General features: G+C 46.2%; 3 protein-coding genes and 1 long non-coding RNA gene across 5 annotated transcripts; 2 read left to right on the forward strand and 2 right to left on the reverse strand.

Moving 5' to 3' along the window:
* The first annotated feature begins 695 nt into the window (after positions 1-695).
* On the forward strand, positions 696-4,858 carry LOC127296058 (uncharacterized). The gene is made up of 5 exons (XR_011743789.1): positions 696-1,193; positions 1,422-1,498; positions 2,384-2,459; positions 2,624-2,735; positions 4,549-4,858. It is a non-coding gene; the product is annotated as an uncharacterized lncRNA (long non-coding RNA).
* Positions 4,859-5,231: 373 nt separating this feature from the next.
* Positions 5,232-6,561, reverse strand: LOC127296060 (transcription factor MYB2). Its single transcript, XM_051326088.2, has one exon. The coding sequence runs from the start codon at positions 6,451-6,453 to the stop codon at positions 5,608-5,610; it is 846 nt and encodes a 281-aa protein (XP_051182048.1). The 5' UTR covers positions 6,454-6,561; the 3' UTR covers positions 5,232-5,607.
* Positions 6,562-11,971: 5,410 nt separating this feature from the next.
* LOC127296061 (uncharacterized) lies at positions 11,972-15,917 on the forward strand. 2 transcript variants are annotated; one of them, XM_051326091.2, is made up of 15 exons: positions 11,972-12,148; positions 12,272-12,356; positions 12,462-12,484; positions 12,668-12,724; positions 12,808-12,861; positions 12,968-13,045; positions 13,165-13,233; positions 13,304-13,456; positions 13,556-13,724; positions 14,547-14,587; positions 14,697-14,786; positions 14,871-14,975; positions 15,075-15,245; positions 15,358-15,467; positions 15,554-15,917. In XM_051326091.2, the coding sequence occupies exons 1-15, from the start codon at positions 12,113-12,115 to the stop codon at positions 15,627-15,629; spliced, it is 1,317 nt and encodes a 438-aa protein (XP_051182051.1). In that variant the 5' UTR covers positions 11,972-12,112; the 3' UTR covers positions 15,630-15,917. The 2 variants fall into 2 exon arrangements, with proteins under 2 accessions (XP_051182051.1, XP_051182049.1); XM_051326089.2 differs by having other exon boundaries at positions 11,973-12,148; positions 12,650-12,724.
* Positions 15,918-18,280: 2,363 nt separating this feature from the next.
* On the reverse strand, positions 18,281-21,927 carry LOC127296062 (serine/threonine-protein phosphatase PP1). The gene is made up of 4 exons (XM_051326092.1): positions 21,581-21,927; positions 19,824-20,383; positions 19,513-19,738; positions 18,281-18,711 (listed from the first exon to the last, which is right to left on the reverse strand). The coding sequence occupies exons 1-3, from the start codon at positions 21,810-21,812 to the stop codon at positions 19,550-19,552; spliced, it is 981 nt and encodes a 326-aa protein (XP_051182052.1). The 5' UTR covers positions 21,813-21,927; the 3' UTR covers positions 18,281-18,711; positions 19,513-19,549.
* Positions 21,928-27,600: the final 5,673 nt, after the last annotated feature.

Raw genomic sequence — 27,600 nt, forward strand, 5'->3', positions numbered from 1 at the left:
ATCTTATGCACATCACTGATTTACCACATTGTATCCCCTCATCCTCCAACTCTTGATCAAATGGATGATCATTTGATACTTTCAAATGGACTCCCTTCAACTGAACCCTAGACTCAGGGAGTATTTCAAACCACTCCCAATTGACCTCTTTTTTTTAGAACAACTTATTTTTCCTCATACCTATCTCACTCCCCCATTCTTTTCCATCAACACCTTGACCTCTTGAATTGATTTTATGCCACCATATTCACCATTGGTATTGTATCTGTACTTCCATCACTACCCCTCTAAACCTTGGATCTATCTCTTTCCATCATTTGTTTGCCACAAACAAAGTGATAACAAATTTTCCTTTTAATGCATATCACTCTCACTCTCCATTTCTATCTCTATGTCTCAACCTCCATCAACATTACCTCCTCAACATCATGCACATGGATGATGTGCATCTCTCTCTCATTGTTCATTTTTGTTTGGCAAGAATGGAGCCGGCCAATTTGTGTTTGCATTCAAAATTCGGCCAGCACTATCTCCCCTTTTCCTTCTTATACAAGCCATGCCTCCCACCTACCCCAATCCATAAATGGGCAGCCTCCCAACCAACTCAATCAATGAGGAGGCTACCTCCCAACCAACTCAATCAATGAGGAGGCAGCCAACCCACCCCCTCTCCCTCTATATAAAGGGGTTTGGCAGCCCACTCCCTCCTCACTTGCTCTCATTTCCCACTCTCCACTCCTCTCCACTCCTCTCCTTTGCCTCATTTCTTTTCACTCCCTACTATTTCCTCCACTCCCTCACACTCTCCTCCTCCACTTCCCCACGAAAATGGTGCTCCCCTTGCTCCCATGGCCGGCCATAGCCATGGCAAGCCACCAAGATGAAGCTCTCCCCCTCCCTCAAGCTCATCCTCACCATGAGAGCCTCCCCCTCCATCTTCTCCCCAACCTTAGATGGTTTAATCTCCTCTTCTTCTCCCTCCATTGCTAAGATTGGATCTTGATGCAGGTGCATGTTGGTCCAAGCATGGAGAAGGTTGAGCTATCCTCAGATCTGAAGTTCTTGAGCAAAGTTCGTCCAAAACCTTGCAGTAATTTCTGTTTCTTGCTGTTTCAGATTCTGGTACGATCTTGTAAAATCCGCCAAATCTCGTGTGCAGATCCAAATCGAGTGGTTCAAAGTTCTGCCGATAGGTATTGAAAATATCTACAACTTGGCGTTGGTCTCATCCTCAAATTCGTTACGGATTTTGCATGATAAATAAAGTTCTGCAAACATGCAGAATCATTGTTTGTTAGATTTCTTCCGTTTTACAAAACCTTTTTGAGCAAACTCAATTTTGGGTGAAAGCCCTCTCCAGTACCTTCATTTTGGCGTTGGGTTCACTTCAAATGACCTAATGGAATTGAAATGGTTCACAGATCAAGATCTGGTCAGATCTGACTTTGTCGAATTAAATCAGGAGCTTGGAAACGAATTTTTGAATGAAACCAGTTGGGTAAGAACCACCTTTACAATACCTTTCAGATGCAGCTGACCTCATATTTTTATGAGTTGTGTACGATTTGTGGTGAATTAAACTTATTCTGTGTGTTCTGCAGACATGGCTGTTAGCTTTTAATTCATCAAAAATCCATTTTTGAACCTAATTGAGTGATTCCACTTCTGTAGGATTGCTGAATGTTTTCTTAATCATCTCAAACAAGTTTCAAACCTTTATCTGTTCTGCAACTCCATAGTTAAAGCAAATGGTGAAAACATGCAGTGAACTTGTAAATCCATTTGTGAGAGTTTCAGAAATATTTTGAACCCAAATCCAATTGCGTGTGAATCTCTGTTTAATTACCTTTCAAATGCAAGTGGCCTCATATTTTTAGGATGTTTCTACGATTTATGGCTTACAGATCTTGTTTTCTGTACAGTCAGATTCAAAGAAATTCCTAAAATTGTAGGTTTGATATTTTTGGGTGTTTCCAATTGGGTTAGTCTTGTATTTGTACTGGCTACCTTGGAAAAATATTGTTAGTCTCTGTTCACACATATTTTTTTGCTGTTAGTAATGTTTATGTGTGACATGCATTGTTGAAGCAAAACTTTTCGGTTTATTTAAAACCCTTGACAAACTCTTTTTAGTAGAGTTGGGCAACCTTTGTTTTATGCTTGCAAAACAAAACCTCTGCAACTTAACATTAGCTCTTTTGTTTTGCTTAAGTTTCCAAATGATGTGGAATGTGGTTTGCTTCCTATTTTGGATGTAGTGTTTTGGGAGCAAATTAAATTGGGAAAACTGATTTCTACTCTTCCAAAAATGTTTGAAATTGTATTGTGTATGTGTTTGATGCCAAACTAATGCATTTGTCCTCTTCATGATGTTATCTACCAGGGGATATTTGGTTTATACCATGGTGATAACCGAGAGAGGCAATTGCTAAGTTGTGACGCACTCATACCTCTACTAGGTAAATAAATGTGGTTTTCTAAATTAAAACTCTTAAAGTTGTTTTTTGGTATCTATAAGTCCTTAGTATGTTATACCTTGGCTGCATGGTTATTGTTGTTTGTTGAATGTTGTTTTGTTGGTGCAATGTGTTTATTGTGTTCCTTTTATATTTTCCGACGATAGATGCGAACAATTCCGGAGAAGAAGAAGAAGTGGTTCGGACAAGGATTTTATTTATATTGACGGGATTCTTATATTGATGGAGTTGAAGAAGTACAGGGACAAATAAGCCAAGGCAAGCCATCTTTTGATCTCTGATCCGGTGTCTAGTTGGATGTCATTTGTTGATGTTCAAAGCACCTTCATTCTATGTGTGTTATTATCTCTATTTATGTCATCTATGTGTGATTGCAAGTGGGGTACTCCCTAGTGGTGATGCTCCACTATTGTCCTTGTGTTATGGGATGCATGGTAACATGGCCGTGCTATTCCACTTGGTGATCTTGTATGCTCAACTTGAGCATGTTCCATCTCAAGATATTAACTTACACCACACCAACCCCCTTTGTAGTATAGAGGTATCAATGTCATGATCTTGGTGTATTCTCAACTTGAGAGGAGTATGCCGTGTACCATCTTGGAGAATATGTTGGATAGTGACACTCCACTATCTAAGTTGTGTAGTTAGCACCACAAATCTGAGAGTATATTCCTCCTTGTGTTGTCATAATACATGCTTACCTTAAGCAAGTATGATCCACTCCACTACCCCTTTATACCTCATCTATGGCGGGATGACTCTCATCTCGGCCGTAGTGCAATACTAGTTCAACTCATGAAACTATAGGTTGGGAACCCCTCAAGGTTTTCCTTGTTGTAAATGTTTATGAAAACCTTGGGTGAGGCAATCTTACCCAAGCGTATGGTTTATGAAAGGAAAGGATCTTGACAAAGATGGTTGGAAAGAGGAAATGTGTGTGTGACTTGGGTTTTTGAGAAAAACGACACATGGTTCTCTGTATTCGCCCGGAACAATTAACCCGCGCAACCACACTACTCCAACGTGGGCACGGGGCTTAGCTTGACGTTTGTTCTTCTTAGCATGAGGCACCGCACAACTATACAAGGGTACGGTTACCCCCGAGTCCGGGTTGTCGTAGTTGGAGACAATCGTATAACGGGAGGCCTTCGGGGCTGACCCGTCCGGAAGACACTATGGGTCTCCTGGCTTGGCGGTGGAGCCACGCTCAAAGGGAGGTGAGCTGCCACGGTGCCGGGAGGTACATACTCCATAGGGTAGGACCTCTTGCTAAGTTGAATAGGCGAAAGGCTTCGGCTGATTATCCGAGACTCGCATACTTTCGTATGACGAACCGGGGATGATCCCGGCGGATTTATCAGATCTTGTGGGGAAAGTGCGCACACTCTGCAGAGTTAAAACTATTCGAATAGCCGCGTCCGCGGTCATGGACGGTTGGGATGGCCGTTACGAGCTGTGTCGAGTTTTGGTTTAGAAAATGATTTCCAAAGGAAATGTGTGTGTTGGATGTACCGGAAGGGTACGGAAAGGCTGGTGCCGACCATATGGAGATGGTCGAGGAAAATGAAACAAAATTGGGTGACCCTTCCTAGTGTTTCATGTAGAGGGACTCTTCTTCAATAAAGATATAGAGATGTCGTAGTTTATCTTTTGAAGTATCTTCTTCAATAAAGATATAGAGATGTCGTAGTTTATCTTTTGAAGTATCTTCTTCAACAAAGATATAGAGATGTCGTAGTTTATCTTTTGAAGTATCTTCTTCAACAAAGATATAGAGATGTCATAGGACTTTCCTAGTATTCCCATCAATTGAGATGGCGGTATGCTACCTCTTCTTTAACAAAGGTATAGAGATGTAATAGGACTCCCTTAGTGTCCCCATCACTCGAGATGCCGGGATGCTATATCCACAAGAGAAACTATTTCTCTTCCACATGCTACATCCACGAGAGAAACTATTTTTCCTCTCTTGCCTTCTCTAGTTAGAATTTTTATCACCTTCTTGATGGTTTGCGAGTACAATTCCAAATGTACTCACGGCTTTGTCCCTGGCTATTTACTTGGCCAGACTTGAAGGAGTTCGACAGATGAAGAAGGAGTTGACGACGTCTATGCGGGCTAGGAACGTCTCCCCAGTCAGTTGCCTGTAGGGTTATGGCAGATGACTTGGGTACTGCTTATTCTGAAGTGATGATGCTACTCTGATGTTTAGTTAGGCCCTTCGAGGCTATTATGTAAGTATTGGTCATGTGACCATGTTGTAATTTTCTTATTCCGCTTTGTAATGGATGGTGTAATTTGATATCAGTTCGGTTATGTGTTCACGGCGCACTGATCATGGGATCGTGAACTGTATACATAACAGGGTATTTCGGACAGCTAGTCCGGGGTCCCCACAGCCACCATCAATCTTCAACGTGCTTCTTGACTCCTACTGGTTCGATAAACTTGGTTTCTCACTGAGGGAAAAACTTGTCGATGTACGCATCATACCTCTTGGGGTTCCCAACGGACGTGTGCTTTACCGTCACAAGCAGCAAAGCTTTTTCTAGCGCCGTTACCGGGGAGATCAAGACACGCTGCAAGGGGAGTCTCCACTTCCAATCTCTTTACTTTGTTTTTGTCTTGCTTTATTTTATTACTACTTTGTTTGCTGCATTATATCAAAATACAAAAAAATTAGTTGCTAGCTTTACTTTATTTACTGTCTTGTTTGCAATCTCCAATTAAAAACACAAAAAAATTAGTTACTTGCATTTACTTTATCTAGTTTGTTTTATTTACTGTTGCTAAAATGGGTACTCCTGAAAATACTAAGTTGTGTGACTTCACAAACACAAATAATAATGATTTCTTATGCACATCGCCACCGCCGCGAGCGCGTGTTCCTTCCCTAGTTTCTAATCCAAATCGCACACACGCCAAACACCTTCTCTTCTCGCGGCGATGCATCGGATCGCGTACACCGACGCGGTACCAGACGTGCCCCAGTGGCTGTCCGCGGAGGAGAAGGATTTCTTGGCCGGGTGCCTGACCAGGAAAGCCAGTGATCGGTGCACGGCGGCGCAGCTGCTGCAGCACCCGTTCTTGGCATCCGCTGCTGTGCTCGACAGGAAGATTGAAGATGTCAAGAACAAGTGGGTGTCGCCCGCTCGATCGAATATTCGCACACTCCACTTGCAGTGTCTCCCAATTCAAAGTCTGGAAACAGCACAGACTCCGCGCCGTCGTCGCAGGCACGAGCGAGGAGCTCCAGCCAGCTCTGGTCGAATATGTCCTCGCTCCCGCTGCCACACTGCTCGCTTCCTGGCCAACCCGCCGCGCCGCCGGCGTTCATCACAAGCTGGTTGGACGGGAACTGCACCTCTAGAGACGCCGATGAACCCGCCCAGCTCGACGAAGAATGGCACATGCCGGTGCCGCTGCATGCTGCCAACGGACTGTTCGAAGCAACACTCTGCCGGTACATGGGCAAGGGCTCCCCGTGTTCCAGGCTGGGCGTGGGCGTGGAGGTTGCCTGGATCCTCTCGAGGAGGCGCGGCATCCAGACGTGCCTCATGACGTCGTGGAACTGCTTGCTGTCGACGTCGCAGTTGAGCTGCTTGGCGTGCTTCTGCACCCTGGTTCGCCAGTAGTTCTTGATCTCGTTGTCCGTCCTCCCCGGCATCTCCCCCGCGATCTTGGACCAGCGGTTGCCCCACCGGAAATGGAGCTCCAGGATGAGCAGCTGCTCCCGCGGCGTGAAGTCGCCGCGCCGGACGTCGGGGCGGAGGTAGTTGAGCCACCGGAGCCGGCAGCTCTTGCCCGTGCGCCTCAGCCCCGCCGCGACGGCCAGCTCGTTCCACCGGCCCTCGCCGTGCGCGCCGACGTAGCCGGCAAGGAGCGCGTCCTCCTCCACCGTCCACGGCCCTCTCCGGAGCTCCACCGCCGATGCCGCCCTGCCGCAGGGCTGCTCCATCCAAATCGCGTCCATTACTTTCCGCACGAAGGAGTTGAAGCGATCTAGAATTGTACAGTCTGATGAAGTGAGCTCGAGCTTGCAGCGTTGGTCCTTGGAGCACGTTGTTGTTTGTTGGTGTGAAATTGTTGATGTGACAAAGAGATGGGGAGGCAAGGTATATATAGTGGAGGAAGACGTGTGAGACTGTGAGCTGGTCAAAGGGGAATATGAGACATACGTGGACTGCCGCAGTAGCGCTAGTGCCGCCGTAAAAAGCAAAGGAATGCAAATGCGAAAAGGGGAATGCTGATTTTAAAAGAGAAAAAAGATGCGCGCGCGCGTGTTGTTGGATAGTATCGGTCTCATAGCTCATATAATTAAATCCAGTTGGGTATGACTGCTTGACTACTTAGGTTTGAACGTTGACCCGTTGAAGAGATTCGTGCATGACCTTTCATCGGCTTCGTCTACGAAACTCGGCCGTCTTTGTCATCCCTCTTTCACTTTCCCCTCTCCCTCTTAGTTTCACTCCCGGCGATAGTCACGAGGTCGGTTGCCAACGTGAGAGCTTATTTAGCAGCCATGGACTGACTAGACCAATCTTTTGGGAGGGATAGGCCCGCATTTTAGTTCAGTCTCGTGCTAATCCAAGTGAACCTTTAAAAAAAAAATCTCCCGCGCATACAAGCTCTCTTTTGTGCGGAGTTTGCATTTTGTATTTTTATTGAGCGCTTCATGCATCCAGGGTGAGAAGGTCAAGTAGCTCACTACTAATAAAGTGCTTACATTATAACGACACTGAATCGATTCCTTTGTTGTGCAATAAACGGGCAACTTTTGACACCACGGTAAAAAAATTCGTTGTGCGCACTTGTGTGTCCTCCAGTTGCACATGTGGACGATTATTATTGATATATCATATGTCGTCGACGACTGAATGTGAAGTGATTATTGGGGTAAGGGTTTGTAAATGTATTTTACACTTAATCATTATTTTGGTTAATGATGACACCAGAGTTAAAGTGGGGTCTGATGTTATCTACAAGTGCATACACCGATTTTAATTCACCGTTGTTGTTGTTGAAAGGTGATTGGAGACCCTCCATTCGCCAAAGTGAAGAAGTGTCGGTGTCTATCTTATATTCCTCTCTTATTATGTTTGAGTCAATAGAAAACACCGCACAATTATGAGGGGCGGACTCGATAAGCTTGATGAGATGTTGCCATAGCCTACACACACCCTACCACATCCTAATCGCACCAAAAGGAGAATACAATTCTTATTCGCTTCGAGAAAATATTTTGGGGTAAGAAATTGGTACTCCACTTGGTGGGCTGGTTGAACCTGTGTGGCAATAGACTTGTCAGGTTTGAACCGGGCCTAGGACCGAGAGCTAACCGACCAGCCGTAGATTCGGAAACAACATTGTTCGGTTCTAGTCCGATCGGTCTCCGGTTTGGGGCATGGTTTGGTTGCCAGACCGGTTCCAACCGGCGCAACAATTGGCGCGTCTGGTCCGACGGGACCGATTTCGTGCCCAAACGACTATTTTCTAGAGGGTACTATAAAAGACATTGCTTCTTGTCGGAAGGGATTGGTTGACCAGCTCCAAAGCATGATATCTTTCTCTCTGTCACTCTACTCTAGTGTTGAACACCCAAAGTTTGAGGATCTCCCATTGCACCCAACCAAACTCAAAATTATTTGGGGAAAAGATAGAGGAGGTCTTGATTCACAATCTCATTGAGACAAAACATCATTCCGCTTTAGTTTATTGACCAAGCTTATTACTCTTGGGTTTGTGGGAAACCTAGGTGGCTAGGGTCGCCCGTAAGCATCTGGGTTGTGGATTTTTACCGTGGAAAGTTTGTGAGGGCTTGGAGACTATCTTAAAATCTACCACTAGTAAGTGAGCTATTCTTTTGTGGGATAGGCTCCGGAGAAGAAAGTGAGCCTTCGGGCGTTTGCGGATCCTTCGTGGGATCCCACACCTCTCCAACGTGACGTATCTTCCTCCCAATGAAGGAAACACGGGAATGCATCTTCGTCTCCGGCATGTCTCGGTTATTCCTATCTAAACTCTTTACCTGCGTATTTACATTTGTGATAACCTTCATTCTTAAAGTATCTTCTATCATCATCTAGGTTGCCAACCTTCATTCTTAAAGTATCTTCTATCATCATCTAGGTTGCCCTACCTAGCTTGCAGCAGGCGCACTTATATTCCGCATAGTCAAGAATTGCAAGAGAATTTAAAGAAAAGTTGTAGGGCCCAATCACCCCTCCCCCCTCCTCTATCCTTTTAGGTTTACTGATCTACCAAAAACCTTAAAATTCTTTTGTAAATTTTTTTTCCTACCTTAGCTCGCTTTTCTGTAGAAACATAGGTAATTGCCATGGTTATGAGCTCTCCAGTCATTAGTAATTATGTCTAGAGTATGGGTTTTGTGTTAATATACCACAGAGTTTTGTTTCTTCATACTCCAACCTCTAAAGGTCTTCATGTGATTTCTTCATTATTAGTATATAAATAGCCATCCTTGAATTATACACCGACCCGGTGACTAACATATCTCATTTCTTGTGAATTTGTCTTATTAAAAGACAAGAATATTGTGCTAGAAAGTTAAGGAACTAATCACTTATCTAAGTGTTGCGTGTTTTATTTTAATTAGATATATAGTTGGATTAAGTTAATGATTGAAAGATGAGAAAATGGATGGGTACTATAAAGAATGTATTTTTTGTATTTTCTTGAGTGAGAGCTGTGTCGTACTATTAAAAGGGCGCACTTGGCAAGTACGACAAAGAATTCCTCAAAATATCCAACAATTTTCTCTCATTTTCCCAATTCAACTTCCCCGAAACCACCGAACAGACTATGTTCGGAACCCCATGATCAGTGAGAATGGGATGATGGTACGAAAACATGTTTTACACATCTTCTATTCCTTCTTGTAGTTCGGCGTGGAATTGCTCATGGGAACCACCAAGTTAGTGTTTTTCTCGCCTAAGAAGTCGAGTATATGATAACTCCTATCCATATCTTATCGGTTTTGTCCAACTCTTTCTCTGAGGGTTTTTTATGTTATGGCCGGATCCAATTGAAATTCCTCCAAAAAACCAAGCACATTTCTTTTTCAAACACAAAAAACTTGCCTTTTGATCCCGAACATCTGACGCTAGTTCCTCGGTACTTCCGAGGTGTTGTAGTTTCTATAGGTGTTCTAGACAGGATGACATCACTCAACAAGTTTTATTCTACCCACCATAGCTTTCCCACAAGAAATTTTGGAGAGGGCCATTAATGTGTTGGTTCGTGAACTAAGTTATGAATCAATAAAATGAACTGAGATAAATAAACATATTGACTATGCTATTGGTGAATGTGAAGTATTTTATATGCTGATTTTCCCAATCTAGGTATAGATTCGAGTAGAGTTCTATATCGAGGACATGGACGGATCTAGCATCCCTCCAGCTTAAGCATCCATAGGCTTACCGCTTGTGGCCCTACTTGTGTTGTGTGGTGACATTCTAAATTTATCTAAAAACTGACATATTAAACATATTTGTATGGGCTTTAATAGGTTTCTAGGTTTGCTCGTCGATTGATTTTTCTCCCACGACAATGTGGGTACGGATATAGATTACTCTGCACGCGGCATATGCACCCAAAATAGCAATCTAACTAAATACTCGAGGCCAAGCCTAAACCAGGAACTTCTTCAAACATACATCACACTAGATGCACTAGGCAACACATTAAGAGCACGTTGAGACACAACTATAGTGCGAGCTTCAGACGGATAAGCATCTTCACCATCAGTGTCATAGTCATCATTTTCTGGAGCATTAGGATCAACATCATCTCCAGTCTCATACTCATTGTCCTCATTGATAATCATGACTTCACGGTTAGGACAATCCCTCTTGAAGTGACCCTTGCCACCAGTGTCTAGGGATGGACTAACGAACTGCACAGATCGTTAATGCTCGACTCGTTAAGCTTGTGATTGTTAAGGCTCATATCATTAAGTTAGTTAACATTAACAAACTAAAATCATTGTTTGGCTCGGTTTGTTTGTGAGGGCTAGCGAGCAACTCATTAAGAATCGTTAAGAAATAACCAACAAAAAAATCGGTAAGAAGTAGACATCAGCTTCTTTCCATTGCGCAGATGAACGGGGACGCGGTGACGTGGAGTGAAGGGCCGAACAAGAATAATGGATCAAGTGGTGCAAATTGGCCGGATTAGGGAGGCCAGGAACGGCTGAAGCCGAGCAAGGTGGGCTCATCCTAGGATGACACCACATCCATGGGGGGGGGGGGGGTCAACAAGATGGGAAGAGGACTATACAAGGAAGAGGATTGGTTATTACATGTTTGCCTCACTTTAGATGGGCCAGACACCTACGAACAAAACAATGTGTATTGGCCCAGCATTTGGTTGTTATCGATATTAATTGAGTAGCTCAGAAACATGGTGAGCTCGATTGTTTAGCTTGTTAATCTTAAAAAGCAAAAAATTCATAGCCCAAGCAAATGGATCTAGCATCCCTCTAGCCCAGGCATCCCTAGGCTTGCCGCCGGCGGCCCTGCTTGTGTTGTGTGACTTTCTAAATTTGTCTAGAAAACTGACTTATTAAATATGTTTGCACAGGCTTTAAAAAGTTTCTAGGTCTGCTCGTGGATTGATTTTTCTCCCGCGAGCAATATGGATACGGATATAGATTACTCTGCACGTATGCACAAACATATTTAATGTACACTCTTTTTTAAGTATACATTGCACTAGGGGTGGACTAACGAGTTGCTCATATTGTTAATTCTTGGCTCATTACCGTTAAGTTAGTTAACATTAACGATAGGAAAACATTGTTTGACTCGGCTCGTTATGTGCTTGCGAGTGCTTGTGAGCAGCTCATTATGAAGAGTTAAGAAATAACCAAAACAAAGAATCGTGAAGAAGTAGACATCATCTTCTTTCGTTGATCTACTGTGCCGACGAGCAGGAACGCAGTTGCGCAGACGAGCGCGTAGGGCCGAGCAAGAACAATTAATAGAGTGGTGCGAATTAACCGGATTAGGGAGGCCAGCAGCGGCCGAGCAAGGTGCACTCAGCAGAACCCTAGAAAGCCACCGCAGCCATGAGGGGGATCGAGAAGATGAGAAGGCGACTATACGATGAAGAAGCTTGGTTATTACATGTTTGTCTCACCTTAGATGGGTCAGGAGCCTACCGACAAAATAATGTCTTGGCCCAACACTTGGTTGTTACCGATGTTAACGAGTAGTAGCTGACAAACATGGTAATCACGATGCTTTAGCTTGTCAAGCTCGATTCGTTAAAAAAAATGAGCCAAGCTTAAAGATTCGAGCAAGCGATGCTTATTGAACTCGCAGAGCTTCGAGCTCTATGTCTCTACAGTACACTACCCGAGTTCCATGACTTTGGGCCGTCCGTTAAGAACGCGCAAGCAAGCCTAAGCGCGGTGGCTGCTTGCGGCATTTGACAAGCCCATCACAGCCCAATTGCTTCGGTTGGCTCGTTGTGCCTCTCTTCTCCGGTTCGCTTCCCCAACCTCGCTTGCCCGCGGCAATTGCAGAATCGGAGGAGTTCCGGGGGTATCGGCGCTTCCGGGTTCCTCCCCAATTCTCGACAGCTCGGTCGATCCATTGCGCGCCGCCATGGAATCTCACCACGCCTCGAGGGGCCGCCGCACCGTACGCCTCCGTTCTTTCTTTTTCTTCTCTCTTTTGGAGACGGGAAGCGGTTCAGATCCGCGTCTACCTTCGCCCGTCCGCTTCTGATGTCTGAGGCTACGATTTCTGTTGCGCTTGTGGCAGCTGGAAGAGATCCGGCAGAAGAGGGCCGCCGAGAGGATGCAGCAGCAGCAGCAGCACAACCCGCCCGCCGCCGGCGACCCTTACGGTTGGTCCATCATTCCCCTCCTCTCTCTTCCGGCGCAATTCGTTACGATTTTTGCTCAGTACGCTTCGCTGCGGTGCTAACTCTGTGCCGGCGATCAACTTGCAGGGAACCAAAAAGCCGGAGCAGAGGTTAGTTTTTTTTTTCTTCCAGTCTCCTCCCTCATATCCAAGAGCTAGGACAAGTTACTATTGCATTTGACAAAAAATAGCCGTTGAAAAATCTTGCTTTGGATGCAAATGTGCAGCAGTTGCTTCTAGACAATAACTATGGTGTTTTTTTAATCTGAATGATAGCTCCTTGCTCGAGTTCAGCAGCTTGAAAATGGCAACATGGAACTAGAGAGGGAAAACCAACTGCTGCTATCCAAGGTAATATCTTTGTCTGGAATTGGATATGTTGCAGTTACTTGAGGATGGGCAGGCCCTAACACATGCAGCATGCTTGCCCCCAGCTTGCTGAGAAGGAAGTCGAGAAGGATTCCCTGGTGAACCAATTGAATGACCTTGTGAGCTCCATACAGTATATTGCTAACTGGGGTACTGGTGGCGCACTTTAGTGCACCTGATTTTACATGCATGTAAACCTCTTGTGGCTTGATTTGCGACTCGCAGGAGAGGAATGTAGTGCCCTCGTTGCAGAAGGCTCTAAATGACATTTCATTGGAGAAGGATGCTGCAGTTATCGCTAAGGTATTCAACACTTGTTTATCCTCGTTGGAGTATTTCTTTAAGATTGTGCACTCTGATCTGCTAATTATGCATGCTTGCTTAACCCCCTCATCGTCTCTTCTTCCTGGTATGCTGAGTAGGAGGATGCTCTAGCGCAACTCAGGAGCATGAAGAAGCGGTTGAAGGAGGCAGAGGAGGAGCAGTACAGGGTATGTCTGAAGTTTATGTCGCCTTAGCATTTAGCAGTGCTGCCAATGTGCTAATTTTGCAATTCAACAGGCAGAAGAAGACTCTGCATCCTTGAGAGCGCAGCTGAATACCATGCAGCAGCAAGTCATGAGCAACTCTTACGGTGGATATGCAGTGGGAGCGTCAAGCGAGCAAACTCTTGCCATGGAAAAGGAGATACAAGATCTACAGGCTCAGTTAAAGGTAGTATGTTTATGCATTATATCTCATCACTGTACTTGCTTACAATCTTGTTTAATCCATCTAAAATAACTTCGACATCTTAAAAAATGGCAAACACAGGAAGAGTCGCTGCTAAGGCAACAGGAGCAGCAAAAACTAGCCGAAGAGTCCCTACTGAGGCAACAAGATCAGCAAAAGCTATCTGAAGAGCAATCCCTTACTGCTGCTCTGGCAGCTGAAATGCGAGAGATGGAAGAAAAAATTGCTGCATTAACCAAAAAATCTTCAGGTGTGGATGACACATATGTTTCATGGCATTATACTGTTTATAAAATCTAAAGTAAGCAAGTAGAACAATTTACTTAGTAGTTAATCCCTCTGTCTGGAAATTCAAGGCATATTTTGATTGGTTAAGTCACAGCTTTATAAAAAAGCAAAAGGTGCACTATTAATATGTAACATATATGACATAAATGATAAAATTAATATCAGTAAATCTGTATTTAAAAGTAAATATGATTGGACATGGTGTTTTGGCTCATAGGTCCAAATGCACCTATTATGAAAAATGCATTCCAAATGTTTTTCAAAATGTCATAAATTCTGAAAAAAAAATCTGGATGTACATTCGGACATGCTATGTTCGCGAACAAAATTTTGTGGGAAAAAGACATTTTTGTGGGATGTCTAAAAAAGAAAAAAATAATAACTCGTGAGAAGCTATTTTGAGGCACCGAAAATTGTCTTTTTTACACAAGTCACATAAAATGCCATTTTTTTGCGAGATTTTGTCCAGACGTGTAGGTTTTTTTCAGATTTTTTTGTCATTTTGAAATATAATTTTTGGGCAATGGGTGCATCTACACCTAGCCTTGTCTTAACCATACAAAATATGCTTTCATTTCTGGCGGCGGAAGTAATACCCAAGTCTATTCTCTAGATGTTGCCATAGGTGTTTTTCTCCCACGTTTATTAATCTGTAGTGTTTTCCATTGCTTCCTACTTTCCATAGTCTGGTCATACATGCTATGATACTAAGGTACTTGTTTATCTTGTTTCTTTCAAACTTATGCATCTATACTTGCTGAACTAAGTTTTCCCTTCCATGCAGAAGAGGCTTCTGAATTTGCTGCACGCAAGGCATTTTCAGTGGTAACGCATCTAAGAAACTTAAATTCTACTTCACCTTCACTATTTTTTCTTTCATAGTATTCTTCTAGCTTGACTCTTAATACAATTTGTACTGATCGCATTTATACAGCAAGATAGGGAGAAACTTGAAAACCAGTTGCACGATATGGCTTTGATGGTTGAGAGGTTAGAGGGGAGCCGCCAAAAGTTGCTTATGGAGGTGCATGATGCTGATTTCCTTTTATTTGAAACAATAAAGAAATTTCCTAAGCTGTTACTAAATTTTTTTTATCGTGTTCAACAGATAGATTCTCAATCAACAGAAATAGAAAATCTGTTCGAGGAGAACTCAACTTTGTCAGCTTCATACCAAGAAGCCATGTCTGTTACAATGCAGTGGGAGAACCAGGTGTGTTGTCGGCATTTCCAATCAGTTTGTGCATAGAGATGCGGAAACCTTTGTGGATGAAATCTGCATCTTACCTATTGACTTAATTGAAACTTCCAGGTTAAAGATTGTCTAAAGCAAAATGAAGAGCTCCGTCTCCACTTGGAGAAGCTAAGAAGTGAGCAAGCTAACCTGTTCAAAGCAAGCAATACTTATGTCCAACTAGATGAGCAAAGTGAGACCAGCATCCCTAACCCACCAGAATTGGTGACAGAGAATTTCTCTCTAAAGGTTAGTATCAAACTGCTGAAGATATATTTGTTGTTTGGGTAATGACCAGCTTGTGGTCAGATCCAGTTAGTATCATGTCAGCAATTTACAGTAGCTTGCACACCACTTGTAGGACCAACTCGTTAAAGAACAGAGCAGATCTGAAGGGTTATCGGCAGAAATAATGAAACTTTCTGCCCAACTTCGAAAGGCAGTCCAAACACAGAATAATCTCGCACGCCTGTGAGTCTGTGCTTCCGTTTATTATCTGTTCCTTAAGCCCACTCCATTGTGCTGGTGAAATTAAACAGTTGTCATCTCTCGTGCAGGTATAGACCTGTATTGAAAGTCATTGAGGGTAATCTGATGAAAATGAAACAAGAAACTTATGCGACTATCCAATGATTTCACTGGGGCACGAGTGCAAAGATTCAACAACGACATCACTAGTTCACTACATATCACTCTGGAATTCTGGATGCAGAAGTTTCTCACATGATCTCAAGATTGCACTGCTTCGCAAACTGAATTGCTGCTCCCTTTTTTTTTTGTCTGCCAACAGGCGTTAGGGAGTTGTTCATTCATAGAGTTCAATCAACATTGTTGTACATGTGCCGCCCTAATGTATTATTCGTTACTCTCATGTATTTTGTAAACTGAGTGAAATGACAAAGGGAATTGCACCTGGCTTCACTCCGGTGGACATTTGTTTAGCTTTATTTTGATCATTTTGGTTTGTAGCAAGTGCTCCCTTGATGCCTGTGCAGACCTCTAGTGATCATCTATCGTGAAGTATTTTACAGTAATTGAACCAGCCTTGTAATTCATCATTTCTTGGCTCATTTGGATTCATTCTTATTTGTCAGTTTGACTTACAAAAGAAATTTGCGTTTTGCCTACCTTTGTACCTTAGATCAAGGGGAAATAATCATCCAGATGAGATTTTCTGTGGTATCGTACCTGGTATATCATCCTTTCCCGTTGCTGTCCAAAGAGAAGTGAAATTGCTAATGGTTTTGGTAACTAGTGAATAATCTTACGACAACTTTCTTGCTAGGCGAAAACTCAAAAAAATTATGAAAACAGATGCAAATTACTCATACGAGATCTACTGTAAACTTATCTCCCCGTGGAAACATTTCCTCGCCAAGATTGCAGTCACCTGCTCTAGTTTAGGTAGACTCCGAACAGGCGCACGCGCTTGGCTTCCGGGCTGTGCACGAGCGGCGATGATTCAAGAATGGTGGGGGTTTCTACCATGACCACGGGTTCGTCCGGCTGCACCCTGTTGCGCCGCGGACGCCGCCTCGGCAGCAAGTGTGCTGGCATTTCATCGAGACCCAAGCACGGGACCTGCTGCTGCGGACTCTCCGGCGTCGCCTGGTTGACGACGGGACCGGGCATGTCAACACGACCCTCGTGGCCGCCGCCGTAACTGATGGCAGCCGGCGGCCAGGGGAAGATGCCGCGGTGCAGTTCGTCGGCAGACACAGAGCGTGGGGTCCAGACATCTGGCTGGCGGCGCCTGCAGTCGATGAAGAGGCGTCCGTCCATGGCGCCGCGGAAGAAAGAGACGGTGTCCCCGGCGGCGAGACCCTTCTCCTTGACGAAGAAGCCCAGGCCCCAACCTTTGGTCAAGCCCAGGCGGTCGCTGATAGTGTAGGAGTCGATGCGCCACAGCTTTCCGGCCACCGCTCTGTCCTCCAAGACGACGAAGTCTGCCTGCTCGCTGTTCACCGGCACATTGGTGAGCTTCGCGATGTGCTGCCGTGGGATCATGAGCAGATCGCCCATGTCGCTCGGTGTTAGCACCCTGTCGAATAGGTGCTCCATCATGGCAACCTCGCCTTCGCCGTCGCCGCCGCCTCCGCGGCCGTCATCTTTTGCCCCATTGAGGAAAGCGGGTGCAAATCCCGAACCCAACATCAGCACAGAAGCCGTCGGAGGCGAGTAGGTTTTCGCTGGGTATTCTCTATTCCTGCGGATCTTTGATCGGCAAATGCTGTAAAAAAGGAGAATATATATAGCATATCTTTAATTACTTGTGCATTTTTGGAAAGATATTGACACCATGATTTCACACGGCTGTGAGCTCAGGATGAACTGTAGGGATCCATAGGCTTAATTTGCCTAATTGATGTCGTATTTATTGTTTCTTTCCAGCCTTTGAATTTTCCTAATGTATTACAGAAAAAAATGAGTGAACTATTTACCGACGTTATGTATCAGTGATTATATTGTAATTTTTTTTTTACTCTCTCCATCCATAAAAGGATGACAAAGATATATCAAAATTTGGATGTACCTATATACTTGGAGTACTACTAAATAATATCCAACACATCTAGATTTAGACAAACTTCACTTTTTTATGGACAGAGGTAATATAATTTCCCATGGTTCAAAAAATGACCATGGCTCGGAGAGCACGACGTATAGTCCCATCCCACTTTGAGGATTTTAGGGTGAAGCTTGACAATGTTCAGGGCAAGGGAAGGGATCAACGCAACAGGGAACAATAGGAAAGACTAGCCTCCTAGGTTCTACACTCCTCTCAATCTCATGAGCACGATAGATGTATGATCGCGAAGAGACCTGCTTCTGCCTCCACTCACGTCGCTTGTATGGAAAAGAACAGTTGCCAGCCTGCCATCACACTTTTTGTTTCTGAATTCTATGTTTTCGTTAATTATGTGTCTTTTACTTCTGATTCTTGTTTTTACTACTGTATGTAAAATTATAAACTCAAATTTTACCAAAACTGCAACGTAAGACCAGTTTAACCGGACAGAGGCAAAAAAAAAAATAACCTGGCAATTATATTGTTCTGCTTGCTGAGCTTCTTTGCAAAGCTCCTGCCAGAACAGAGAAATGAGTGCTTAAACAGGTCCAAGAAGACAAGTATTTGAATGACAATCAAGCTTCCGTCCATCATGCTGGCCTGACAGAACAATATCCAAGCCATCCAGCATTTTGAGAAGTGAGACCCACTCGGGTCAAACATCAGGAGCAAGCCGGATAATTTTCCACTCAATTCTCACAAAGCATCAGCAATCTTTGTGCAAATTGGTACCATTGGCACTCAAGAAACTAAAATAAAACTCATCCAACATTTTCTTACAAGCAACAGGGAAACGGACTTTGCTTTTTTGTCCTCACCTCAGTAAGTGATACAAGTGCTTTTCAAATATTTTTTGTTGTTCCAAACAGAAACTCTCACATTCAGAAATTTTTCCTTGCTGGAGAAGGAAATCACTTCATCGGGTCAATTGGCAACTTCAGCCCTCCATAATCAATATATCTACAGCTACAAGAGAGTTTCACACAATGCGATAACAGAAAAGATAAAAATTTCTGGCACTTGCTATGAAGATTAACTTTCAGACCAACTGTTAGATATGATATTATTTGGTTTCTCCAGTAGGACTAGCCCGATGCTGCCTTCAAGCCTAGCGCCTGCTCATTGATGCCTTGATGTGACTGTGTCCTACATTAGTCATAATAATTGAGTGTCACGGGGTAAACCAAAATATGACAAATGATGCTTGTAGTATCAAATGTAGGATGTCTACGTGATAATCTGGCTGGAATCCGACACTGGTGATAGAACCCACAGCATCGGCCTAATAAGACGACTATCAAGAGCTAGCTATATCTTGTAAATCACATCACATTGTTCATAATTGTCCAAGTCAAATCTATCTTTTGCACAATTAGTGAAGTCTGGAAGGTTCCTAAATATATGACAGATATGCTCGCTGACAGGTCAAGCAGTGAACAGAAAGAAATTTCAGAAGGTCGCAAGGGCAGTGTGCAGGGCGCCCCAAACTGGTGGATTGTTATGAACAGGATTTATGCGTGCAATGCAAATGGTAGTTTTCTTTCGCACCCCAAACTGGTGGATTGTTGTGAACCACAATCAAGGTGAAGACAAAACATTTATAAGTACATGTTTTTGCTGTGCAGTACAGTACAAAACAGTGCAATGGAAGAAATAGACCTAAGTAAAAAAAGGCAAGCACTATTTTTCATATTCCTAGTTTTCAAACATCTTTAATAAACAACTAACCGATACTCAGATACTTTTCTCAGTTCCAGTCCCAGATGATGTACTACTACAATCCTTCTGGTGTCACTGAGGTAATAATGAAACTGTGACACAGGTTACAGAGAACCAATTTGTCCCTGAGTAGAACTATCTAGTCGTAAATTGTGTGAAGGAATATGAACAAACCATTACACCATTAGACATAGAGTAAGGCAAGATAGTGTAACTGGGGCAACTGACCTCAGTAGCCTCTGGAAGAGGAAAGAGCTTCATCATTTCACATTTTGTTTGATGTGATAAATTTGGTTTTTCTCTCAGCTGGTTTCAGAATTTGAAAAGAGCACATCAAAGTTTCATCAACACTCATCATTGCACCAGCATTATCAAATTCACCACAATAGTTGGGAGCCGAGAATATGGTGACCAGTTGTCTGTCAGCAAAGAATTCATACCCATCCTCGACAACCTGACATCAGATGAAATATTTTAAAACCTTAATTACCTAGAAATAGAAAGTAATAAACAAAATAGATGATGTGCTATAGTTCTACCTGGTGAGCACGGCAAATAAGATCAAGATCATGCTTTGCAAGGAACTCTGTAACTTTGTCGTGGCCAAATGTGTATGAGACACCCCTATCATTCATGCCCCACCCGTTGACATCTTTTCCTGGATCAGACCAAAGAAGATCGCATAGAAGACCTGTATCTGGCACATCGGTAGGACGGGGCAAGTTTTTAATCTCATCCAAGTGTTGCAGGTCAGGAGAAAGGCCACCATGCATGCATAATATTTTGTCATCAATTAGAGCGGCCACAGGGAGACAGTTAAAACATTCAGTGAAGACCTTCCATAGCCGCACATTGAATCGGCGCTTGCATTCGTCATAAAATCCATATATTCTGTTTATTGAAGCACACTCATGATTGCCTCTCAGAAGGAAAAAGTTCTCCGGGTACTTAATTTTGTACGCAAGGAGTAGGCATATAGTTTCCAGACTTTGTTTGCCTCGATCGACATAATCGCCTAAGAATAAATAGTTGGCTTCTGGGGGAAAACCTCCATACTCGAACAGCCTTAAAAGGTCACTATACTGACCATGGATGTCACCTGGAGGCAAATGATAAAGGAGAGTAAAATCAGAAGCTAATATGGTAACTACAGTTAGGACTGCGATACTGATATATTGAAACCCTGAAGCACACACTCAGTCAGACCTTACAATGACAAGCATGTTTCGGAATGAAGACAAGAGCAAGCTAGAAAGATGAATCTTAGTGAAATTTATTATAAAGAGGAATGCCGATAACTATAAGAGTACAGTGTAAAAAACAATCAATGGAAGCAAAGCAAGAAAATATAGGTAGTCTAGTCTATTTTAACAACTAGTTTTCTGAATAAACAAAGACTATCTCTCAGTTTCGATGACCTACAGAAATCGTGTTCCTTAAACATGTCCCACATCGATAGTGTTAACACGCCAAAAATTGCTGCTTGATTGTCCTTGTCCATTATGTACTGTACACTTAGGTAAGCACACTTCATGATACAATCTAGTAAGGATGATAGGTTTGTGTTTGGAGAGGTAAAAAGATGAGGCGCTAATACTAAATTGAGATGCGACCTTGCAGGATTAAGTTTCTGATGTGCGATAGAACCGAGAGCATAGTGGCGTAATTAAGCTGGTCACTAAATGAACTTGCAACGATATTATAGGAAACTAGCATGCTGGAGAAACATCGCATGGTTCTGAATTCATGATTGGGGTTTGATCCTAAATTCCCTGCATAGAGAAACACTAAAGTGACTAATTTGCAATGGCTAGATAGAGGCAATAAGTTTCAGTCACCAGATATTTATTTTGATTGCTGATTATATAGAATATAAACTAGTGCAGGGATAGTAGGTGCCACTACTGGTAGGTGGTGTAGGCAAGGTAAGAACAATACTCCCAAATCGCCTTTAAGAATCAACAGTAAATCTCACTTTGCCCTGAAGAAAGTGCTAAATTGAAGAGCTAATGGCACAAGAAAAAAAAATATTGTCAACCCAAATTAACCCTAGAACGTTTCTGACGATTGCACCTTTGCTGCAGAGCCTCTTCCCGTTCAAACAGCTCGTGAAATGGCAATCGCTTATGCGCGTGCATACAATACAGGCACCTCGTGAAATGGCAATCGCTTCTGTGCATATAATAGTACTAGAGACGCAATCGCCAGAATCGCCCAAGACTAGGAGCAAACCAGATCTAGAGTAGGAGGGAGGGTCAAAGGGGGGGCAGGAGAAGAGTGGGGCGCACGCACGCACCGCAGATCTTGATGGGCGCCTCGAGCTCGAGGAGGTTGGGCTGGGTGAGGAATATGTCGCGGGAGGCGGTGCAGAGCTGCCGGATCTCCGACTCGGAGAGCTGCACCTGCTTCCCGGGCCGCGCCGTGCGCACCTCGAGCAGGCGGCGGATGATGTCGTCGAGGAGCGCGGCGTCCATGGCGCTGCCGCTGGCGCCGCCTCCCTGCCCTCCCGCCGCCGGCGCCGCCGCCATCGCCTCCCCCGAGGTGGAGAGGGAGGGATCGGTGGAGTTAGGGTTTCGGCGCTTCGGGAGGGGCAGGTGGCGGAGGTGGAGGAGGGGGGAGAGGGATTGGGTGGTGGGCCGCCCGCCGATTGCTAGATAAACTCGCCACCACCTCTATGTGTTTTGTTTCTTTTTGTTTTTGCTTTGGTATAAAAGCCTCTCCGCTTTTTGAGACTTGTGTTGTTGTGTAGTGTCCCGGGTTGGTGGGTTCAATGTGTGTCCCGGACACGACGAGACGTACGTGCCTGCTTTCCTACGGACTTCGTTCTCCTACGTGGCCATAAGAGCATCTCCACCAGCGGGACCAATAGCGGTCCCGATAGCTTTTTGGAAACTGGGTGTGAAACGGCGCCGACGATTTCTGTACCCTAAGGGCATCTCCAACTGGCTGACCCAAACGGACGCGCTGGGTCGTCCGTTTTGGGCCGTTTGGATGGCCAAGCGGACACCCGGACAGCGGTCCGCGTCCGCGTGTCCGTTTGGGTCGCGCGCTGCGCACAACGCGCGGACGCAGCACATTTGTAATAAAATAAAACAAAAATAAAAATAAAAAAGGAAAAGAACAAAACATAAATTTAAACTAGTTGGTCATTAAACTTAGCCCTATTTTGGGCAAATTTTACACAAAAGAAAGCCATATATGGCTTTAAACTAAAAAAAAGCAAACCCTAGCCAGGGTTTGCGAGCACGCGGTGGCCGCCGGCAGTACTACCCCTAGTAGTACTCGTCGTCGTCGGCGTCGATGACGACGACGCCCCCCGGCGGCGACGCGCTGTTCCGGCTCGAAACGCCGGAGGGCACCGGGGACTCCGCCGGGCGACCATCGCGCCCTTTCCGGGCGGAGTCCGGGTTCGGCGGGCTCGCCGGCCTGCGCAGCCGTGCCCTCCGCGTGGACTCACCGCGGAGCTGCTCCTCCGCCGCGGCTGCAGCCGGAGCGTGGCCGAGCGCTCCTCCTCCGCCGGGCGCGCGGCCGCGCTCCTCCTCCTCCCGAGCGCCGCCCGACGCGTTGCCTCCTCCCGACGGCGCGCCGGCTCGAGGAAGGCCCACGCCTCCGCCTCGGGCGTCCTCCCGGGCCTTCCCGGCCGCCTCCTCCGGCCGCGGAGGTGCGCAGCGTCTCGGCGAGGTGTGGCCATTTGGCCGGCTCGTCGAGGTCGCCCTGCTCGCGGACGCCGCGAGCGCCGCCGCAGCCTCGGGTCGTCCTCCTCCTCCCCGGGCCGCGGCCGCGCCGTGGCCGGGGCGCGGGCTCGTTGATGTAGAGGCCGCCGGGGCGCGGCCTGCCCGCCTAGTAGGTGTGCGCGGCCGCGCGCGAGGCCGCGCCGTCGCGGATGTGAAGCACGTGCGCCGGCGCATCGTGCTCCACCTCGAACCACAAATCCCGGTTGGGACTTGCGTCGCCGTACGCGGGGTCCTCGCTGGAGGTCCGCCGGCGATTGAGCGCGGCGCCTCGGATCTCGGCGTAGCGGGCGCGGCGGAGCCGGGATGGGCGGCACCGGAACCCGATGCGGGCTCGGTGCCGGCCCGTGGGGAGGTGCACGTCCCCCACGGCATTGGGACGCCGGCGTCCCAGAACATCCGCGCCACCGCTACGGTGACGTAGATCCGGTCGCGTCGGGCGTCGCCGGCGGCCCCCATGGCGAAAGGCGCCGACGCGACTGGCCGGCTGCTGCCGGCCTCGTGGTCGTTGGCGGATGGCGAGAACTCGCGCTTCGGGGCCATGGCGGCGCGGAAGCTTCGAGCTCGTGCGTGCGGCCGGAGTGGGAAGTGGGGACTGGATAGGGACAGTCCCCTTCCCCAGTCCACATTTAATAGGACTGGGGCACCGACAGGTGGGCCAGCCACGCGGACGAGGCGGACACGCGAGGACGCCGCGTGCCATCCGCGGCCACGCAAAACCGGCCCAGATTTGGGCCGGGTTTGCGTCGTTCCGGACTCCGCGGCCGTCCGCTTTTGCGGTGCGTCCCCGCGCTGGGCCACGTTTTTGTCCGGCTCGACCCAAACGGACGCGCGGGCGCGGTTTGGGTCGCGCGGTTGGAGATGCCCTAATAGAAGCGCGGCAACCCCGTGTCGGCTCCTTCTGAAAGGACACAGATGTCGCCTAGAGGGGGTGAATAGGCGTTTAAAACTTTTACGAGATAGGCTTAACAAATGCGGAATAAAATTAGTGTTTACTTTGTCAAGCCCAAAGCCTATATACTATGGTTCACCTATGTGCACCAACAACTTATGCTAACCAATACAAGCAACTATGTGATAGCAAGATATATAACTTCAAGCACGATGGCTATCACAAAGTAAAGTGCATAAGTAAAAAAACTCGGGTATAGAGATAACCGAGGTACGCGGGAGACGATGATTTAACCCGAAGTTCACACTCTTGCGAGTGCTAATCTCCGTTGGAGAGGTGCGATGGCTTAGCTCTCCCGAACGCCACAAATGGTCTCACCTTGAGGTGTGGTTGCTCGATGCACACCAACGCCACAAAGGCCTCACCCCAAGATGCGGAAGTCACACAACACACCGAGCGCCACTAAGGCGCCTCACCTTATTCTCCGGTGACCCTCGCCACAAAGGCCTAGGTCACGGTTCCACTAAGGGATTTCCTTCGAGGCGGAAACCGGGCCTTACACAAAGGTTGAGGCACACATCCACAACTTAATTGGACGCTCCCAACAAATAGCCACAAAGGCCTAGAATCCGTCTAGGGTTCCAAGAACCCAAGAGTAACAACATTCTTGCTTTCACTTCCACGAATCACCGTGGAGAACTCAAACCTATACACCAAATGCAATGGCAAGAACACCACAAAGATGCTCAAGTCCTTCTCTCTCAAATTCCAACAAAGCTGCAAAAGCTATTGAGGGAATAAGAGAGGAAGAACAAAGAGGAGAACACAAAATTCTCCAAGATCTAGATCCCAACGATTCACTCACACAGAGATGATATGGTTTGGTCAAAGTGTGGATCTAGATCTCCTCTCTCTTTTCCCTCAAAAGGGGGCAAGAATCATGGAGGGAAGAGATAGGACAAGCATCTCAAGATCAACAATGGAGGAGAGAGTGTGTGTGAGGAGCAACAGCCCAAGGAGGAGGGTGGCCAGTGATGATGTTCAGTTGGTTATGGATCATGCTAGGAAGGAGTTTGCAAAGCCATTCTTTATGGAGGTACTCATGGTGGCATGTTGGCACATCTGGATTATCAGAAATGGGAAGATTTTCCGAAGTGAGAAGCCTACCTTTGCAAGGTGGAAGGTTGGTTTTATACATGACATGTATTTATTGAGATATAGAATTAAAGTCAAGCATAGGGAAGCTTTGTTAGATTGGATTAGGACTCTGTCTTAGAGTCTTGTTTCATGTGTAGGTAGGTTTTTCTTCCTTTATCTCTCTTTTTTTTTTGTACATAAGACTTTTTGCTTTTGAATAAAGTTTTGCTGTGGGGTTGTTGCCTCACAGTGGTTGGTAAAAAAACAGCCCAAGGAGGAAGAAGGGGGGTATTTATACCCCCGAGAAAATCGAGCCATTGGGGTAAATTTGGGGGCGGATAATCCGGTCCAAGTAGGGGTCGGATAATCTACTCCCCCCCCCCCCTGGAAAATCTGGCTTCTGGAAAAATCCGCTCAAAAGTCCGGCCTCGATCCAGGGGACTACTGAGATGCTCGTCAGAAAGTCCTTAGCCAAATTTTAGGGGCCGGATATTTTGCAAATATCCGGCCCGGAAAATCCAGCCTGGTGATATAGACCTGCTACCTTGTAAAATCCAAAACTTAAGATTGGTAGCTCCGAATAGAGTGAAACCAATTTTGTTGGAAAGAGGACGACAAGAGCTTACCCAACAAATGGAAACTAGTGGGGTGATTTTCTATCATTTTTAGAGGTGCAACACCTCAACATGAGAAACCGAGAAAATCACCAAACTCGAAAACGCAACAAGTGATCTATGCGAAATCCGTTTTCGAAGAACTAGAGCTTGTCATGAGAATAAGCACAAGCTCTAAACCATAACATGGATAAGATCCAAATAACAACCAAGAAAGATGATGCAAGGATGCAAAGGTTTGAGCTCTCCGAAGGATACGGTCGAGTTACTCACTCGGGAGCCCTCTTGATAGTACAGCAACTAAACTATAAACCGGTCTCCAACTACACCATGAGACCGGTGAGAAAGAAACCCTATCAAGAACAAACCTTAACCTTGCGCATTCCACTTGAGCTTGATGATGACGGTCTTGACCGCAACAAGATGGAACGCCTTTCTTGATTGTGCTTGCTTGATGAAGTCATGCAAAATGCTCCCCCATACTCCACTATGGGAGAGCTTCTTCTTCGGCGCGTCTTCACATATCCATGATCACCATATGGATGGCAAGCTTCAAGCATATGATCTCTTCGAGTTGGCTCATCTTCACTTCATATCTTCATTCTTCATCATGTTGATGTCTTGAAGTAACTTGAGGGCTCACTTCATCTTCATCTTCAAGACATATACTTGACACTTGATATCCTTCATCATTTTTTTCTTATTGCAACCTTGAAGCCAACATATGGTTCAAGTATTGCCTATGGAAACTCCTACAAATATAACTCAATGCAAATATTAGTCCATAGGGATTGTCATTAATTACCAAAACTACACATGGGGGATCCATGCACTTTCACCTTCGCAGAGGGCGCAAATCGGGGGCGCCGGCGGCTCGCGAGGCTGAAAATTTTGGGCGTGGGAGCCGCCTGTCAGCCACACAACAGCAAAATATACATCTTGTCGCAGGAGGACTGGGAGACGGAGATGGAACGTCGCGCCTTCGTCACGGCCGACCGTGTGAGCCACCGCATCGCCGCCCTCGATGCAGCGAAAGCGGTGGCCTCTGCGGGAGCGTGCCTGAGCTTGGGCGACGGCCTGAACAGTATCTCGAGCTGCCCGTCGTCGTCAGGTTACTATGCGGGGTACGCCGTGGACGCGCCATCGATCTCGCAGATGCGGCTGTCACAGATGGATGGTCGCGCCCGCTACTCCCCCGAGTTCGGGGATAGCGACATGACCGTCGACAACAACGCCTCGTTCTCGCCGGATTCAATGGCTCGGGGCAGCGGCGCCTTCCGCTTCCCGACCTGAACGATTCGCTTGACCTGCACCGCACCCAGGGCCACGTGACAGACGACACCGACCTTCCCTGGTGGGTCCAATGCGTGTCCGGGACACGCCGAGACGTACGTGCATGCTCTCGTAGGACTTCACTCTCCTACATGGTCACGACCGTCTCCCAAAGGTTCCCTAAATGTATTTGGGGTCCGCTGGAAAAAACGTTCCCAGCCGCGTGTCCTAAATCCTTCTTTTGTTCGGCGCAACCCGATACGGTGTCCGGCGTCCTGAGCTCGTCCCCGCTACACAAGAGACGCTCCGGACACGCCGGACACAACGAAAAGAGAGACGAGGAGTGGCGGGACCGATGCATCAGCGGCACATTGAAGTTTAACCTAATTGTCACCTACCTCGCGACGGAAGTTATTGGCGCACAGCGATGGTGCAGTTCCCGCAGAGGTACATCGAAGCGTCTCGTCGCGCCTAGCTCTGCGTGCCAGTGTTAATAAGCGTCACCGCTCCCCCGCCTCCCTCTGGCGTATAAAAAGGGTCGCTCTCTCATCTCCCTCACACACAAACCCTAGCGCCTAACTCCCCAAGCCTAGCTGCCACCATCTCAAGAGTCGATGCCATGTCTGGTAGAGGCGGAGGCCAAGGTCGCAGCCGTGGTCGTGGTCGTGGT

Source organism: Lolium perenne, chromosome 4 (genome assembly GCF_019359855.2).
Source record: "Lolium perenne isolate Kyuss_39 chromosome 4, Kyuss_2.0, whole genome shotgun sequence".
Lineage (NCBI taxonomy): Eukaryota > Viridiplantae > Streptophyta > Magnoliopsida > Poales > Poaceae > Lolium > Lolium perenne.